Source organism: Nannospalax galili, unplaced genomic scaffold (genome assembly GCF_000622305.1).
Source record: "Nannospalax galili isolate Female #2095 unplaced genomic scaffold, S.galili_v1.0 scaffold1430, whole genome shotgun sequence".
NCBI classification, from domain to species: domain Eukaryota; kingdom Metazoa; phylum Chordata; class Mammalia; order Rodentia; family Spalacidae; genus Nannospalax; species Nannospalax galili.
In genome coordinates, this window is record NW_008329126.1 from 924,448 (window position 1) to 943,326 (window position 18,879).

The 18,879-nt window shown below is 44.2% G+C and overlaps 1 protein-coding gene across 5 annotated transcripts in view; it reads right to left on the minus strand.

Annotated features, from left to right (window-relative positions):
- Window positions 1-235: 235 nt before the first annotated feature.
- Window positions 236-18,879, minus strand: part of Acaca (acetyl-CoA carboxylase alpha) — a 284,858-nt gene continuing 266,214 nt past the window's right edge. For all 5 annotated transcript variants that reach the window (XM_029562520.1, XM_008831314.2, XM_017797626.2 and 2 more), the window contains 4 exons: window positions 12,723-12,877; window positions 11,921-12,091; window positions 3,639-3,775; window positions 236-2,449 (listed from right to left, as the gene is read on the minus strand). In XM_029562520.1, the coding sequence (XP_029418380.1) occupies window positions 2,326-2,449; window positions 3,639-3,775; window positions 11,921-12,091; window positions 12,723-12,877 (587 nt within the window). In that variant the 3' untranslated portion in view covers window positions 236-2,325. The remainder of the gene's footprint in view (window positions 2,450-3,638; window positions 3,776-11,920; window positions 12,092-12,722; window positions 12,878-18,879) is intronic.

Below are 18,879 nucleotides of genomic sequence, written 5' to 3' on the forward strand. Positions count from 1 at the left end.
AATATTTAGCTGGAGGGTTCCAGAATACTGGTAGTTTCATAAGACGGTGCAGAACAGGACAGGCCGCTTCATGCTGCCATCCCTGCTCATTGTTAGCAATTTCAGGAGACAAGATATTTGGTATTAGAGGGCCAACAAGGGGTTTGTCTCCCCTCTTGACTTCTGCAACCCTGCTGCATGTGGAACAAGAGATTGGGAGGTTGGTCAGGCATGGACTGAAATGACAAACCATGGCTCTTCTACAAATGTGGAGGTTTATTCAACAAAACATAAAAGAGTGCATTTGACTGAAGCTCCTTGCTCACTGGCTTGTGTATCCATCCAGTTCTCTCGGACACGAGTGAAGGCTGCTTTGTGAATGAAGTGAATAGATAATATGGCAATCTCAGTTCGAGCAAGTCTTGGTCAATACATCATTCACCCTCCTGCCTCAGTAACCTTGCATGTGTAATGGGCTGTAGGACTAGCAGACTGCCCATGTGCTGTGGCTCTTTCTGACCTTTCCATAGGAAAACTCCCTGTCCTGGGATGGGGCAGTAGGAAAAGGAGAGTTGTACAGCAGAGCCCATCTCACCTCTGAAGAAGCTCCTACAGGCCTCCTAGCAGTGGGAGTGACGGTCTGGGTGTGCTGTAGCCAAGTGTGGAGGCTGGAGAAGACCTCCTTCTTCCTACCAGGTGAGCAAGTAACTAGCAGCAGTGGAAGCTTCCCTGGACTGAAGACTGTCCCCACCTACTCCTGCCTTTCCTGTTTCTTCCACTAGGGCTGGTGGAGACGCCAACTCCTGGGGTGGGGGGGCGTCAACCTGTGCATCCAGCCCTCTGGTGTCCTCCTGCGATGCAGCACTGCTGACCACCTCCTCTGAAATATCTGCACAAGGTACTCCTGAAGGGGAGGTGAGCTCTCTCTGGTGTGTGAACTCCAAGGTTAAGGCTCAGAACTGAAGCATTCGCATCACTGCTTCTATGGCATCTTAGTGATATCCTCCTTGGTCTTCAATGACAAATTAGCCTCACCATAGGTACCAGGTGCTGCAATAGCCCTGACCACCTGCCACTCTTGCTTTAGGAACACCAAGGATGAATCTTCAAGCTGCTTTCTTGGATAAATAGGGTGTTAAAATAAGCTCTCTGGGCCACCCCTAAGGAGGCCCTTGCTGCTGGGCATTGGAGACCAGAAAGCCTAGAAGACAGCAGCACCGTGACTGATTTGTAAGGGATCTTAAGGTCAGGTGGATTCTTGTTCCCTGGAGGCCTCCACACACCAGGAAGTCCAGTTTCTGGTGCTGAGAGCACAGCTGTCCCCATGAACTTCTGAACAGTTGTCGGGGACCTGCCTGCCATACTTGCTGCCAGGGACAAGGCCCAAAGAGCAGGAATGCCAGCCATCTTGAGAACTGCCCGGACACAGGGATAAGCGACTCTGCAGGCACTGTCAAAGCTCCACAGTGACTTTTCAGGTTCTAAGTAGAGACTTCTCTTTTCTTGGCCTACACTGCCTGTGGCATGAACTACTGGTGAAGCTAGACAGTCCCTTCTAGCTCATTCTTTACCCCCTCGGGCTCCTGCACTGTCTACCCTGGTACCCCCAGCAGAGGCTGGGTCTCTTATACACTGGCCTTATAGCTTCTGCATACTATCAGCTAGTCACATAGTGATAAACAGGGTGGTGGTAGGTTGACCCTCTGCCCAGGTGTACGAAGCAAAGTTACTCAAGGTTGAGATTGATACATCAAGAATAATAACTTGATCTATTTTTGTGTCTGCCTCTTAGATTGTGGCTTTCCCTCATCTCTGAATTCTCTCAGCTTGCGACAGGTTTCCTGCTCTAATGTTTCTCATAAACAGGTATCTTGGTATGGTTAGATGGGGTCCGATTCTTCTCCTGGTGTTGTGCCAGGCTGCATGTGGGATAATGAATGATGGATTTAAGTTTCCTCCTTCCTCAGCCCTGGCCCTCCCCTGTTGCCTGTGGCTATGGCTCATGGGGCAGGAGCTGCAGACCCTTGGACACTGTTCACATGGCCCTGTGCTAGGGCTGGCAGAATAGGAGGGGCAGCCCTGCTTTTGAATAGTAAGACCTCATGGTACGGGCTTGTACCCTTCATTGCCTTCTCAGTCCAATGCATGGAGAGAGGACTGTCACTGCAGCTGGGCTAATAAATACTGACCTGGGTATATGTGACTGGGCTTTGTGATCCTATAGCCTAGGATGTCATACAGAACCTGAAACACTCAAAGGGAAGCAAAATGCCACTCCAGTGCTGGGTCTCCTGTGCCCTAGCCCTTTTTTCTGGAGACAGGGTGGGAATGAGTGAGAAGCTCATCCTATGTGGAAGGGGAATCCATAGTGGAGAGGATCCGTACAACTTCTGCTCGCTGAGTGGGTGAGATGTGCTGGGTCATGTGGACGATGGAATCCATAGCAACTTCTGGATTGGCCTGTACCAAACTGGAGAGGAAGATTAGGGATGGTGAAGAAAAGATAGCGCCTTGATTGGGGCAGCTGAAGAATTGTCTGATAAACATGCTAACAAGGTCAGCTGCAGACACTATTTCATTCATTTTTCCTGTTAAAAATGTCCCTGGCAGCTAAGAAGTAGTATAAAATGAACAAAAAACATTTTGGTATGTTAGAAAGTAAAGAGTAAAAAATAAACTCTCAAAACAAAAATGGGAGCACTGACAACAGAGCCTGCATGAAAGGCTTTTCTGGATGGATCTGTACTTATTTTAAGGCCACATGTCCCAGATTTGAACTATAAAATAGTGAAAATAGGGATTCACTAATCTACATCAACAGTGAGTATACAAGTGAATCAGGGAAGACCGGGACTTTTGCTTATGGAATCTGAGTAGTGACATAATTATGGAGGGCAGGTTACAGTTGGAAATTATTCTGCAACCTCATTGTAAAGACTGGTTCAGGCAAGAATCATCAGTGTATGTTAAGTCTAAGGAGAAGTTTTGATGGGGAGCAAGATAGTTCCCTGGCCTTCAAGTGTTTTCCCACAAACTGTTCAGCAAGTGTGGGGTAGGGAGGGTCAGTAATTGCACAGTTGAGAAATCTAGTAATGTCTTGACTAGGTAATGGAAATTAACAGGAGGGGCAGGTGAACTTCGGGTGTGTCTCAGTGGAGTACTCTGTGATGGTCATGCCATCACACATGCAACATTCTTGCACATAATGCATGATCTGAATCAAATCACAAGGAAACTTTAGATAATTGAAAATAAGAAGTATTCTACAAATGGCAGATTGGGACAGGACGGTGCTGGGGACTGAACCAAGTGTTTGGCAAGTGCTTTACTCCTAAGTCCTTGGCTCATATGCAAGATTTTAGATAAAAGCTTTTAATCAAAAACTTTACTAAAGTTGATCATTTTACTATGGCTATGTAATAGAATATTCTTGTTCATACAGAGTGAGCATACAAATAATAAAGCAAAAATGTAAATAACAGGTAAATTATCTGTAATACATGGGGTGCCTCGGGGCTGCCTCTGTATCTGTGGGTCAACTACAGCAGTCTCAGACAGGAGGAGACTAAAGAGACCAGGGACGCCATACCTCATGGTTTATTCTAAACATTTTAGAAATGAGTCGCTGTCCTTGAGGAATACCCTGCTGGTGGTCTCACCTGCGGATTTGCTTGAGGATGTAGTCCCTGCTGATGTATTTGATGTTCTCCTCTATCACTGACCGAACACCATCTTCCTCTGTCAGCTGTTTCTCCAGCCATTCCACCAGATCCTTATTATTGTCCCAAACATAAGCCTGCAAACAGATACATCTTGGTCAAATATCAGGAGTCAGGTCCGGCCTGGACACCGTACTGTTTAATATCCCGAAAGCTTGCTTGACATAAAAACACTGTTGGCATTTCTCCTTTACTGTTGAGATTGGAGAAGGAAAGAACAGCTTCTCAAATAGGAGCTGCCTTCATCTCTCTTCCCTCTTTTGATCTGCAGATTCTCATGTCAGACTCTGTCCTGTCAGGCTCTGGCATTTACTATTTCACAATAGGTTTGAGCTGGCAGGTTTGACAGAAGCAGATTACTTAAGAGTGTGTATGTGGGGATGTTTTTTGAGGAGCTGAGACACAGATGCTGAAGTGAGTCTCCAGTCTCAGCAAGACCTAGGAGATAAGGCTCTGTACTGTGCCTCAGTCCTTTACCTAGAGAAGCTGCCTTGTGGCTGGGCCACTGTCTTTTAAGGATACACGGGAGTGATAGTAGACAACACAAGATACAACATAGATCCTGATCTGGGGGAAGTCTTGCTGCTACAGTATAGCTACCAGGCCAGAAACTGATCCCAATTTATTATCTGTGAGAATTTTGAGAAGGGTCAAGAAGTCTATAGCCCTGAAAGTCTCAACTGCCCACCTCTTGCCTCCTTTCTTTCAAGATCATTTAGCTGAGTATTTCTGAGGTGGCTGACTACATAATAATCCAGGAGTGTGTTAGAAGCCTAATAGCCTTCTCCTTGCTCTCTTCTCTCATTCTCTTTACAAATCATTTAGGAATCGTTTTGTTAATGGTTTCCGGAAAACCAAGTACCACCATTAGGGCTCATTCATATTTATGTCATTTTGTTTGGGTAATTAAACACAAAGCTCGTCATTTAAAGGTGCGCTATCCTTCTCTGTTATCACTAACGAAGTCAAAGTCAGAATGACAATGAGTTTGGTGCTGTAATTTAATAGGTGGGCACCACAGGGACTCAGGCTTGGCTTGTGGCTTCAGAAAACCCAGATACAAGCAATGGCACAAAAGCCACAGCTGAACTCCATGGCCTACAAAGTGTGGAGGGAATGTTCTCTTCATACCCTCCAAGAAGCATCTAGCAGCAGGAAACCAGACTGCCTACCAATCTTTTTATACCTTTAAAAACACGGTTTCAAGCTGGGTGTGGTAGCACATGCATTTAGTCCCAACACTTGGGAGGCAGAGGCAGGCAGATCTTTGTGAGTTTGAGGCCAGCCTGGTCTACACAGTGAGTTCCAGGACAACTGTGGCTACAAGGAGACCCTGTCTCAAAAAAGACAAAAACAAAAACCCAAAAAAACCAAAAACCACAGTTTCAGCCAGGCATGGTGGCACATACCTTTAATCCCAGCACTTAGGAAGCAGAGGCAGGTGGATCTGAGTTTGAGGCCAACCTGGTCTCTATAGTGAATCCAGGCCAGTTGTGGCTACAGAGAGACTCTGTCTTGAAAAGATCAAAAACAAAACAAAACAGCACATTTCTTAATGGGTGGTGGCTCATATCTTTAACCCCAGCACTTGGGAGGCTGAGGCAGGAGGATAGGGAGTTTAAGGCCAGCCGGGGCTACACAGGGAGTTCCAGACCAACCAGGGACATGAGTAAGATTCTGTCTCAACAAACACAGAAATCAAACCACAGGTTTTTTTTGTTTTTTTTTTTTTTCAGACTCTCACTCTTATTGCTGACTTAGTTGGTGAGCTGTCTGCGACTGGTTATTAATATGTGCTGTCTCAGTGACCTCTAGGCTTCTCAAAGCCCTTAAGGAGTCCCTAGGACTAAGGACCAGCAGTGAGCCTTTTCTAGCACTCTGTCCATTTCCTTCCCTGCTTCCAGATTTGCTCACTTTGGGCATCTCTAAGGGAGATCAGCTCTCCTTCAGCAGTGCAACCTTCCCACTTCTGTGTTTCACTCAGGACTAACAACATCTCTGAGGGTCTGTGACAGGAAAGTGTTTTTGTTCCTAAGAAAATGAAGTGCCACAGCAGTTCCTGCTGACCATGAGGTGGGTAGCACTGTTTTTCCATGTGTTGTAGCTCAATCATGTGGTGCAGTTTATAGTATAGATGTGTCCCTACATGGATGGACATACCTGGATCCAGCTACTACCACCTTTATAAACTTGGACATTTCCATCATTGGTAATTTAGAGTTCTCCAGAGCCCTCCCCAACTTAGGAAGATTTGGTATGGGGAGACACAAAAAATAAAACAATGAATGCTGCTTGGGTTTCAGAATGAAAAAAAAACAAACCAACCGAAAAACAAAACCCAACTAGATTTACTCAAGAATCTTAAAGCCTTTAGTTTAAGAGAATATTTAATACTCTTATTAATCATTTTTAATCCGTTTGCTTTTAATTAAGAAACAGCATGATGCCTTCCTATCAACATATGCCAGGGAGCAGATTAATTGTGGCTTAAGATAACTTTCCTTGATTGGTGTAATGTATTAGCTAAGAAGATGCCAGCTTCTAACGATGCCCAGACACCACACTGGAAAGCCAGCTACCCTCTAGAGAAAACACTTCTGCCTTCCCTTCCTGCATGGTAAAGTATGGTAGGTGTTTAAACATTCTAAAAGTTCCCAGGCAGAACAAGATTCCACCACATTCCAAGTTTTACAGATGCTTAAAAATACAGACCCTGGCCAAGTGTGGTGGTGCACGCCTTTAATCCCAGCACTTGGGAGGCAGAGGCAGGTGGATCTTTGTGAACTTGAGGCCAGTCTGCTCTACATATCGAGTTCCAGGACAGCTGGAGCTACAGGAAGACACTGTCTCAAAAAGACAAAAAAAGGACCCCCCCTGTATATGAAAGAGCACAACTGGTCGGCAGCTACTAAGCCTAAAGACCAATAACGTGTGATTCTAAGCCCAGAGCACAGGAAGGCTAGAGTCCTTCATGCCACTGGTTTTTCAACAGGCCTGGGCAGGCTTACTACACTGTTCTAAGCTATTCTGCTGCACTTTGAAAAAGCAAGCTCCCTTCTACAGGCTACAGAGGCTCTAGTTCTTTATCTGCCTTCTCAGGATAGTGATAAGATTCGTCAGTCCAGCCATCCAGGACAGGGCTCCTTTGTTCCAAGGGGGAAGCAATCACCATTTCCTTCCTTAGAATTATGAAAATGTAGCTCATCATTCCTGGGATTCTGGTGTGGATTTTCAGTAAGTATGATATCTGGGCTACCAACCTCATGACAGGGCTAGACCCATGTCACCTGCCTAACATGCCAGCCAGAACATTCTAAACCAATAAAATATCAACAGTTAAACATCCCAACATTGCCTTGCCCTACAATCCATGTTCAACAGATACTTTTTCTGTATCAATGGGTATCGCTGGCACTACTCTGATTCACTAATTATATGTAATAATTAGTTTCTCTTTACAAAATTTAAATGATCTGTTTGAAAAGGTTCATATCTAATGTACTAGACAGCTATTAAACTGTGATAGAACAGGGCTAGGGAGTGACTAGGGTACAACCTGATAGCTGTGAGCCCTCACTACCATGTCTTAGAAATGATGCACACCTGCTTAGAGCTACTCTGAGCTGGGGAGGTGCCTAGGAGCCATCCAGCTTGCTGAGGTAGAGGGGAGTGACATACACATCCCAGAAAGACATTTTCAGTATATCTATAATACAAGGGTAAGACCTTCCAAAGCCCAGGAAGCAATTAGTATTTTTTTAGATACTTTGGATTTCAATACCAAAAAAACCGTGTGAGCCTAAGTGGCTTTCTAGATATACATAGCTGGGTCAAGCAGTTCTTTCCCAGCTTTCCCTTACTGTAACCCTCCCTGCCCCTGTGTAGGAAGTTGGGTATATGTAAGTTATCTGTGGGTAGCTTGAGGACAATAAGAGATCCTATCACTGGTACTTTTCTGCTCTTATCCTCCCAAGCATGGATCTCCTCTGAGCATTCATTCCATTTGGCAATCCAGAATAAGAGGAAGTAGATAACTGTGGACTATTATTATGAATTATAACACTGGGCTGTGGTAATACTACAGTGAGCCAAGTCATACCAGTGAGTCACACTGGAGCACACCAGTATCATGAAGTCATACACCTTTGACTCTGCCTATGCTATTTAGCTTCTAATATGCTTGGCTTTTGTCATTTGAACTCACTGAATCTTGTGACATCAAAAATATCATCCCTATTTTACACATGAGAGAATGGAGGCTCAAATAATATGCTCAAGCCAGTAAATGCAAAGCTGGGAGCCCTAGAGTTTGTGAGGTTCCAAAACCCACATTTTCCTCTGTTCCATGCAAGGTCCTAATGGCAATTTCTCCTGTTGGAATTTTCAGGCAGAGGACCAAACAGCCTGTTTGAAAAACTTCATGCTTCAAACTGTGGAGCCAGGAAACAAGAGAGAAACCATGTCCATGAAACAAGCATGTGTTCTGTTCTTACAACCTAATTTAATCTATAGCTCTTGTCATTTTTTTAGGGAGCTGTAGTGATGTGCTGCTTCTTCCTGCATGAAACCATAAACCCCACTGTTTCCTACAACAGGGCTGTCCCAGTGGATTCAAAGAGAATCCTATAACTCATAGCAACAGAGAGCTCTAAGAGAAACAGAAGAATTATATCGTTCAGTTATGTAATATAGTACCTTCAATTTTCTGTCCTAGAATCTCTTTCTAGGATCAAGAAAAATTCTCTGGGGAAAAAGAATACATAGCATGGCTAAAAGATGCCTATCATACATGACTTTCCCTACCAATAACCACAACACAGATTATCAGGTCACTTTTTTGTACAAAGCCAGGGTCTGGACTCAGTCTTTACACAAGAGAAACAGCACACAAGATCTGTCACTGTTTGAACACCCCCCCGCCGCCACCACCATGAGACACAAAGTGGTTTTAAGCCATTTCCTAACACCAAGCTGCTTCTACTGCGGTCCTTCAGAGGCAACACTATGACTTCCTGAACACTGCAGCACTTTCTTCTCTCAAGGGCACTACAGATTTTATCACCTACCCCATACTAACTAGGTCCTGCTGAGCCCGCAGAATGCAGCAGGTTTCAAAGCCATATCCCCTGACTTCACAGTATCACTCAGCTGTCCTTTTTCTCCTCCTTCTCCTCCCTGTCCCCTGGGATGGAGAGCTCAAGGAGAATGTTATCTTCTGTAGACATGGGCAAGGGAAATAGCATCAACCCTGGGTATCACTAGTATCCACTGTTCGGACAGCCTCTTCCTGAGCTGAGCCTGGGATATCTTCTGCACTTGAGTTCCAGCCGGGCGCCTGTGCACATATTGCTCTCCATTGATAAGAGATGGCAATGGCCCGTTTCTTTAGACACACTGCCCCCTGGGAGGATGCTGCTAAGGAGCACGTGAGGGCCTATCTACTCCCTTCATGCTTGGAGGGAGGCTATTCCTTCCCCTCATCCTTGTGCCCACTGAGGCCGTGCACATCCATTAGTGACTAATGTGGTAGGAAGGCATATGGGCCACACACATACACTCCATTTACCTAGCCGGCCACTCTTAACTGGAGAACAACCTCTTATTTTACACTTGCGTGACTTTCAATGCCAACTTCCACTAGAAGCTGCCAGTAGCCACTGACAAAATTGTCTCACTCAATTATGATGCCACAGACTGACCTTAACCTGAACCAAATGTCGGAGAATGCCCCACTCCCTTGATGCACATCTGAAATATTTATCCAAAGAAGCTTTTCAGTTGTAAAGAATCAGGCAGACTTAACACAAAGGTGAATCTTAGAAGCACTCCACTTCACTGGCTTTAAAACCGATGGTGACTCCTACAGCTCCTTGCTGAGAACGATTAGCAAAGACTTCAGGCAGCACTTTCTGGAAGACTGGAGTGACCATCTGTAGGCCAGGACCTTTCATGCCACCACTAGCCAGCTGCTCTCCATCAGCACTTTCACCCGGCAGTCACCAAAGGTCCAGATTACACAGATGGTAATATATGACAAAATGTTTGTCTAATAGCCTGATAAAAATTAGTGCCAGCAAGGTAGCTCAGGTAAGGGTGCTTGCCGCCAAGTCAGACGATCTAAGATTGATCCTAGGAACCCACGTGGTAGAAAGAACTGACTTCTGCAAGTTGTTCTCTGAGCTCTACATGAGCACTGTGGTATGACTGTGCTCACACACAAAGTAAGTGTTTAAAAAAAGTGTTGTGTATATTGGGGCTGGAGAGATGGCTCAGCAGTTAAGAACACTGGTTGTTCTTGCAGAAGACCCAGCTCAGCAGTTAAGAACACTGGTTGTTCTTGTAGAAGACCCGGGTTCAAATCCTAGCACCCACATGGCAGCTAACAACTGTCTGTAACTCCAGTTCCAGGGGATCTGATGGCCTCTTCTGACCTCTGTGGGCATTGCATGACACAGGTGCACTTATCTACATGCAGGTAATATATGCATACACATAAAAATAATATATTAAAAATATTTTTAAATGTATATATTACATTATTTAATGTATACAGTGACTACTAATAAAGGTTAACTTGCCTTCCACTGGAGACCTAATCCAGATCTCACATATGCCAAGAAGTACTCTAGCCCTAAGCAACAGCCCCTAGTCTCTTAATTTCTTTTTCTTTTAAAATTTATTTTTATTTTATGTGTATGCGTGTATTTCCTGCATGTAGGTAACTGAACCCATGTTGTGCAATGCTCGTGGAGGACAGAAGAGGCCATCAGATCCCCTGGAACTGGAGTTACAGACAGTTGTTAGCTGCCATGTGGGTGCTGGGATTTGAACCCGGGTCTTCTACAAGAACAACCAGTGTTCTTAACTGCTGAGTTGGGTCTTCTGCAAGAACAACCAGTGTTCTTAACTGCTGAGCCATCTCTCCAGCCCCTAATTTCTTTTTCTTAGTAAAAATGTGTAGAAACAGCTGGAGAGAGGGCTCAGTGGTTAAGTGCACTGGCTGCTCTTGCAGAGGACCTGGGTTCAATTACCAGGACCCACATGGCAGCTAACAACTGTTAGTAACTCCAGTTTCAGGTGATCGGATGCTCTCTTTTGACCTCCTCAGGCATTGCACAACATGGGTGCACTTACATACATGCAGACAATACACTAGTATACATTTTAAAGAGGTGCAGAAATAAAGATTTCAGCTTTTCTCTTTTCCCTACAGATTGTTTTGTGCAGTCAACAATTCCAGGGGCAAGCACTAGCCTGAGACCTGCCCTGTCACTAGTTTTGAGACAAGAGTACCAAGACTGTCATCTCAGTTGGGTTACTGCTGTGACCTGAACTCCTTCCATGAGAACATCCAAAGAAGATGCCAGATTCATAGTCCCACAGGCAGACTGGGCATTTCCTTCCAGCTCAGATTTGAAATCTTATTTTTAGCTATGGTTGTAGCATCTCCTGCTGTGTGAGTGTGTGTGTGTCTGTAATTCCCACATCTTCCCTTACCTCCTTCAGTTCTACCCTCTCCAGTTCCCTGAATAGAGATTCTAAGGCAGAAATCAGATTATTAACTCTGCTGTTTACAATCCCTCAGCAGTTCCTCACAGGAAGGACAAGGTACAGACTCCTCAACAGCTTGTGCAGTTAGATCCCTATCCAGTCTCCTTCCTGGGTACACATTCTGAGTTATCCTCAAGCATTTGAAGTTACCTGGATATATGCAGTCTTTGCTATCATGCCTTGGAACATTCTTTCTATTCCTGTCCTGTCAATCCAACCTCTGGTTTATTCTCACTGTTTTCAAGTCTCTGTGAGATATTCCTTCCTCCAGAAATCTCCCTCCTTCCTCAAAGTTGGGTGTCTACCCTCTGCGCAATGTGACTATGCCCCTTGCTGGCTTAAAACCAGACTCGGAGCTTTGCAGGACCTCAGGATGAGCTGTGTGGGCAGGAACACTGTCTTTCTCAATTCCATGCCTCCAGGGTCTAGCTTAGTGTCTGGCATATTGTAAGCATTCAAAAAAGGTTTGATGAATGACTCTATGAGCTACAAATATACCCTTCTAGCCCTTCTAACATGATGTCATAGCATGTTACTAGGCTTTGTGTATATGGGAGAGGATCTGGGCTCTAGGCTCCTCTTCTACTCCTGCCCTTGGATTCTTAGATTAGCCTTGCAGCCCTCAGGTAGGTTGGAGAGCATGAAGGCTCCTCAGTAGGTGCCTCACCTACCTTCACTGTGCCTTCTACTTCCACAAACCAGCGCCTCAACATGGCCTGAATCTGTCCATCAGTCAGTTCCGGGTTGGCATTGTGGATTTTCTTCTTGACCAGGTCCTCCAGCAGGAGACGCCTCAGCCGCCAATAGAAGAAGGTACGGGATGTTTTCCAATCCAGGATGTCCTAGACTCACAGAAGAGCATGGAAGCATAAGCAAAGTCACTTTAGCACTTATCATTGCTTAGTCTGTGGGAACTCCACAAGCATAAAAAGCTGTTCTCCAGGGAAGCCCTTCATAGATTCCAGAGCTGGCTATGAGCTCCCAGTGCCTTTGGGCATCCCCTAGTATAGTCCTGCAGACCATAGCACTGTACACAACCATGGGCCTGGCAAATGCTGACTGTAGTCCTGGGGAAGAGACTACATTCCCAGAGAGCCAGAGAGGGAGGAGGAAATTGTTCTGAGCAGATCAAAGGTGAATTAGCTGCTGCCATAACCTTCACACTGTACTAATCCACAGCCTGAGGACCACCTGGGCAGCTGCCACCAACAAAGGCACATACAACTCAGTTTCCAACCAGTAAAATGAAGTGTGCCTGGGGATTCCATGGAAACATAAATTGTTTATTGTTTCAGGAAGGCAGTGGATAAAGAAAATGGAAAGATCTTGCAAACAACAAAAAGGAAATGCTTGGATCTGCACAGGCTTTTTTGATCTGGCCCTAGCAGCCCCCAGCTTGTGGGTCTGTGTTCATGACACAGTCACTTGTAGGGGTTCTGACAAGTCAGGAGAAGCAGCAACCATGGTACTTACGTTAATAACACCCTTCTCCTGCATCCGGCCTGGTGTGTCGTGCAAGTCAGCAAACTGCACAGCTACCTGATGGTAAATGGGAATTAGGAATTCCTCTCGCTCTTTCAGCTTGTTCTCCAGTTCCTTCCGCTCAGCTGGGCTTAGCTCTGGGGTGCCTGCAATTAGACAAACCTACCTGTCACACTCTGTGGTGACTAAGAATCTTAGCACAGATGTAGCCAGTCCTAGGAAGCTTCCCTCTGAGGCTTATCTTTCCACTGTTTCACTACCTCTTTGCTGCATACCAGACTCTGTGAGATGCCAGGCTTGTCTTTACCTTACCACACGGAGCCCACATCTTTACCCTGTGGCAGTCACAAGTATGAAAGCAGTGGTGGCAGCCCTGCTTCCCAGGCCTCTCCTCTACAGGTTAGATTACCACCTAGAGGTCAGTACTTCTCTTAATCAGTTCTCTGTCCAACAGCAAGGCTCCTCCATCACCATGAGGCAAGACTGGGGCACTGACCCCATACCCATCTCTGCTGGCCAGTATTAGAGAAGCTAGCCTAGCTCAAGTATTGAATTTTGTGAGAGATCCTCTCCTGAGCTCAGAGCACAAACCAGCAGTTCTGGTTTTACCACATCCTTAGCAAGCACCTGCCAAACTGGTTAAGCACATGGATGACTCCTAAGTTGCAAACTGCAGTATTTCATAGCTTCTAATGTCAGATTTGGATACTCTTAACCTGAGACAGTTCAACCAGACCCATGTATCTTGTGCCAGTTCAATAGATTAGCCCCTGGTCTCCCACTCAATGCTACTGTTGACAGAACCAAGCCCTAACTAAGGTGACAAAGACTTTCTAGTTCTTGAGCTAAAGGAGAAGGAAGAGGAAGAGAAGGGAAGTCCATACACCCTGTTTGGATTGCTGAGCGAGATGCACACAATACCGTCACTTAATGGAGATTTTAGAATTCCTTATAGCAAGGAGAACCCCTCCTCTATCAACTGGGATTTAGCAGAGGTGTTAATATTTGTGCTTTTCTTTCTAATTACTTTCAGAATGGGATCTGCAATCAATACTAAAATTTAGCTGCCTGCCTAGTAAGGAAAAGTACGTCTAGCTGAAGCAATAGGTGACAGGTGATGGGATGCAAGGGAAAGGTCTATTTCAAGCATGCCTATCTGGGAACAGGCCCTTTTTTTTTTTTTTAAATGCCACTAGGAATCATATGCTATCAACAGCCTTAGGCCATAAGTGGGCCGTAAGTATTACATATAAACAAATGTTAACCGAAAAGGGATGCAGCTATAGCACCTAGTTTCACTTTATGTGACTTTCTTGGATACAAAACTCCACTTCTGTTTCTGAACCCATCATTTTAAAACTGTTGGAATGTGCCCTGCATTGTTTTGTCTTGGGTGCTCACACTGAGGGCAAGAACTGACCTCCTGCCTCAGGCACTGATCTCTCAGCAGCCTTGCTTCCACAACAGGTAAATGGAGTGCCCACAAAGGGCCCCACACTATGGGTTACATCATGGCACATTCATTTTAGCATGGACCAGCCTGGAGAACAGTGAAAAGCTTATGGGCATCTTCTGAGATGAGACTTCCTTAGCCAGAAGAAACAGGGAAGCCTTTCCTTTGCTACTGGAAGAAGCCAAGACAGAGCCCTTGGTGAAACAGTGGAGTCCCTGACTGTGGTAGGGCAAACACAAGGGGAATCTGGAACATGTTGTGACAGAAAGCAAGGAAGCACTTGGTTGGGACATGTTTGAAGGATACAGGAGTCAGTTGGAAGGTGTTCCCACTGGCCAAATTTGAGATGCTTTACACACCAAAATAATGAGTGGTATTTATTAGAACAGTTTGGATTAAAATAAGAATTAAAAAAATTTTTTTTTAAATTTTATGTGTATGAGTGTATTGCCTGCATGTATGTGAGTGCATCCATGTCGTGCAAAGCCGTGGAGGACAGAAGAGGGCTTCCGATTCCCCTGGAACTGGAGTTAAGGACGGTTCGTAGCCGCTGCAAGAGCAGTCAGCGCTCTTAACCACTGAGCCATCTCTCCAGCCCCAAGAATTATTATTTTTTTTAATAGGGTCTCACTATGTAGCTCCAGCTGGCCTGGAACTCTATATACAGACCAGGCTGGCCTCTGTATCCCAAGTGCTAGGATTAGAGGCATGTGCTACTATGCCCAGCCTAAGAATCTATCATAATATAAATCTATCTTGATAAGAATAACTAAGCAGAACTATACAAAAGTATAATGAAATTAGAAAATTTCACAGTAATTGATTCTGCTGAGACTCATCAATGAATGCTAAGCTAATAGGAAGAGGATATTTAGAAAGTCTCATAGCATCTCTTCACAAAGTGTTTTTAAAAAAAATATTTTATTATTTTTATTTTATGTGTATGCGTGTATTGCCTGTGTGCAGGTAAGTGCACCCGTGTCGTGCAATGCCTGCGGAGGACAGAAGAGGCTGTCGGATACCCTGGAACTGGAGCTATGGACAGTTGTTAGCTGCCATGTGGGTGCTGAGATTCAAACCTGGGTCTTCTGCAAAAACAATCTGTTCTTATCTGCTGAGCCATCTCTCCAGCCCCCACAAAGTTGATTTTTAAAGATAGGTTTTGCTAGGTAGCCCAGGCTGGATCAAGATCTTCCTGCCTCAGCTTCCTGAGTGCTGGGATTACAGTGTGAGCCACCACATTTTTATAAAGTGCAGAACACTTTTTATTATAAAAGAGGAATGGAAAATTTACAGTGGATTAATCTAGAACAGAAAGTCCTAAAGAAGAAAGACTAGATCTCCAGTGACAAGAATGGCTGGCCTCATGAGCTGCAGATGTGATATGTTGAGGGAATAAAACAGCCCTCTGTAATATTCCTGCCAAAGCCACTTGCTGCATCTAACCATGAAAAACAAAACAAATTCAAACTGAGAAACATGTTACAATTGGCCTATACTTTTGGGGCTGGAGAGATGGCTCAGCGGTTAAGAACACTGGCTGTTCTTGCAGAAGACCCGGGTTCGTATCCCAGCACCCACATGGCAGCTAACAACTGTCTGTAACTCCAGTTCCAGGGGATCCGACAGCCTCTTCTGTCCTCCTCAGGTATTACACAACACAGGTGCACTTACCCTACATGCAGGCAATACACACATACACATAAAAATAATAAATTAGGCTGGGCGTGGTTGTCCACGCCTTTAATCCCAGCACTTAAGAGGCAGAAGCAGGCAGATCTTTGTGAGTTCAAGGCCAGCCTGGTCTACATAGTGACAGCCCAGCCCTAGGACAGCTGGGGCTACAAGGAGACCCTGTCTCAGAAAGAAAAAAAAAAAAAAATTAAAAAAACAAACAAACAATTGGCCTATACTCTTCAAAAATGCCAAGGTCATGAAAGAGAAGGAAAGGTCAGTTATTCCAGAGTAAAGGATGTTTAAAATGACAGTGAACTGCAATATATAATTTGCGACTGGATCTCAGGTTCAAAGACAGAAAAGGAAAAATCAGAGAGGACATTATTGGGACATTTGATAAAATTTCAATGTGAATTATGGATTAGACAGTAGCAATGTGTCAACGTTTGCATCCTGATTTAGACAGAGTGTAGTGTATAAGAGAAACTATGTTTCTAGAAACATACACCAAGTATTTGTGGATAAGAGAACACGATGTGGACTGATAACGCTTTAATGGTTCAAGAAAATGTATATGTGTGTGGAGCAAGTGAGAGTAGAATTCAAATGCACACGAGCATGTGGTCATAACAGCAGATGGGACAAGATGTTAACACTAAGTGGCCTGAAGAAAGAGGCCCCAGGAGCATGTCATATTAATTTTGTAATTTTTCTGTGAAATTATAGTCAAAGAAAAGTTAAAAAAAATTAGACACTGGGCGTGGTGGTGCACGTCTTTAATACCAGCACTTGGGAGGCAGAGGCAGAGGCAGGCGGATCTCTTATGAATTCAAGGCCGGCCTGGTCTACATAGTGAGTTCCAGGACAGCTGGGGCTACAGGGAGACCCTGTCTCAAAAAAGACATTAAAAAAAAAAAAATAGGTTGGAAAAAAGCTTTTTTTTCTTTCATCCAGTGTATATAATCAAAGCAACTACTTGTAGGGCATCAGTCACAATTGTAGGTGTTTTAAGTCTATTCATTTAATCTTCGCAACCTTATAAGGTTGATATTCTCATTTAGTATCTTACAGGTAAGGAAACTGAGACATTGGGAAATTCTGTAACTTTGAATCAAAGTCACAAAGCAAAAAAGTGACAGAGTTAGGATTCAAGTGCAGCAGTCTGGCCCCTAAAGTTTTTGAACTGTGTCAAACCATCTGTTCTTGCTTGCTTAGGCAGACTTATACTCAAAAGTAGTAATCACTTTCATTTCAGAAGCTAAGTCGTGATATAAGACTTCTGGTTTGATAAAGCTCAAGTTCCATCTTAGATCTACTGTACAGCTAAGACCAGGACCATGTTTCCAATAATTTCCACCCATCCTGTTGGTCAGAGGCAAGGTCTTAAGCAGGTCGAAGATTTAAAGGTAGCTTCTATTACTATGAGATCCAGAACTAACACAGCAGCATGTAAAATTACAGCTTGGCTGGGGGCCAAGGGATGGTAGGAGTGTGGACAAATTCTAAACACTTTCAAGATTCTCCTGGCTAAACAGCCAACACTGCACTTAAATGCACATGCATATCTATGTAGGCCATACATAATACAGCATTTATTAGCATGTACTGTGTGTCGGGTACTTCACTTGAGTCTTTCAGGATCATGTACCTCATTAAGTCACCATGTAGAATTCAGACCTAGGTCTGGACAGCTGTTAACCCTGCTGCCAAGATGAATACCTCAGTGCTACTAAATGTTTTCTAGGTCACTTCACATACATTATCTTTGATCCTTATATCCAACCTTATAGACAAGGTATCCATTTTACAAACCAGAAAAAAGAGTTTCTGAAATGTAAAGTGGCACCTAGCTGTCAGGTGGCAAAATCAGGATTTATACCTGGGTCTGCCTATCTCCAAAACTCTCATTTTTAAAAGAAGTTTATTTTTATTTTATGTATATGAGTTTTTTGCCTGCATGTATGTAAGTGCACCCTGGAGGTTAGAAGAGGGTATCAAATCCCTTGGATCTGTAGTTATGAATGGTTGTTAAGTGCCACGTGGGGGCTGGGAACTGAACCCAGGTCCTCTGGAAGAGGGGGCAGTGTTCTTAACTGCTGAGCCATTTCTCCAGCCCCTGTTCCTCCTCATTAGTGGTACTAAAGACAGCCAGGCAGATATCCTGGCAGTAGCTGCAAAGTTGGTTCCTTGTGTTAGCATAGAGTTAAAAGTGGGCTCAACATGCAGAAGGAGGAGCTATAGGCTGAGGGGGAGAGCCTTCTAGAAACAAGATTTTAGCCTTACCAAGTTGGTGATCAGAGGTTAGCTCTTGGACTAGTAAAGGTCTTGCCTACCCAATGAAACTATTCTAGAGTTTTGAAAGAATAGTGAAATAAACACCTATAATGCTGTGGTCTTCTTGGGACTCAGAAAATGAAGAATTATTCCCCAAAGGCCACCTAAGAAGAGGAGCAGGGCAAAGGAGCTTTAAAATACATATAAGATGGCTAAGGGCCATGTACTTTGTTTTAGGAAAAGTAGCTTTAAATTTTTATTTTCTATTAGAGAAAGGCTGTTCTTAAACTAGTTCTACCCTGATGCCACACTCAGAGGGCCCCTCTCTCCTTGTACTGCAAAGCAGCAAGGCCTGGTAATGATTTAGGGGAGATTAACAAATATGTCAATGTCTATTTTCTGCTTAATTTAAAAGCAGCGTCTATAAAGATTTTTGACTTCTGAACCCTGTTCTCCTGAAAGAAAGAAGGTGAGAATGAGGAGCAGGATAAAGAGTGATTATCCTATCATTGATCGTTTGTCAGGAGCATTTCTTATTCACTGGACTATTGTAAAAAGCTAAGCTCTCGATCAATCCTGTAAGCTCCCTGTACAATTAAATATCTTGGAATGGTTTTCTTTCTTTTCTAGCCAGATTGCAGGGCCTCAGGGTTTTTTAGGAAATCAAGTCGGTTTGTGTTTGTGTGTGTGTATATGTGTGTGTATGAAAGAGAGAGAGAGAGAGAGAGAGAGAGAGAGAGAGAG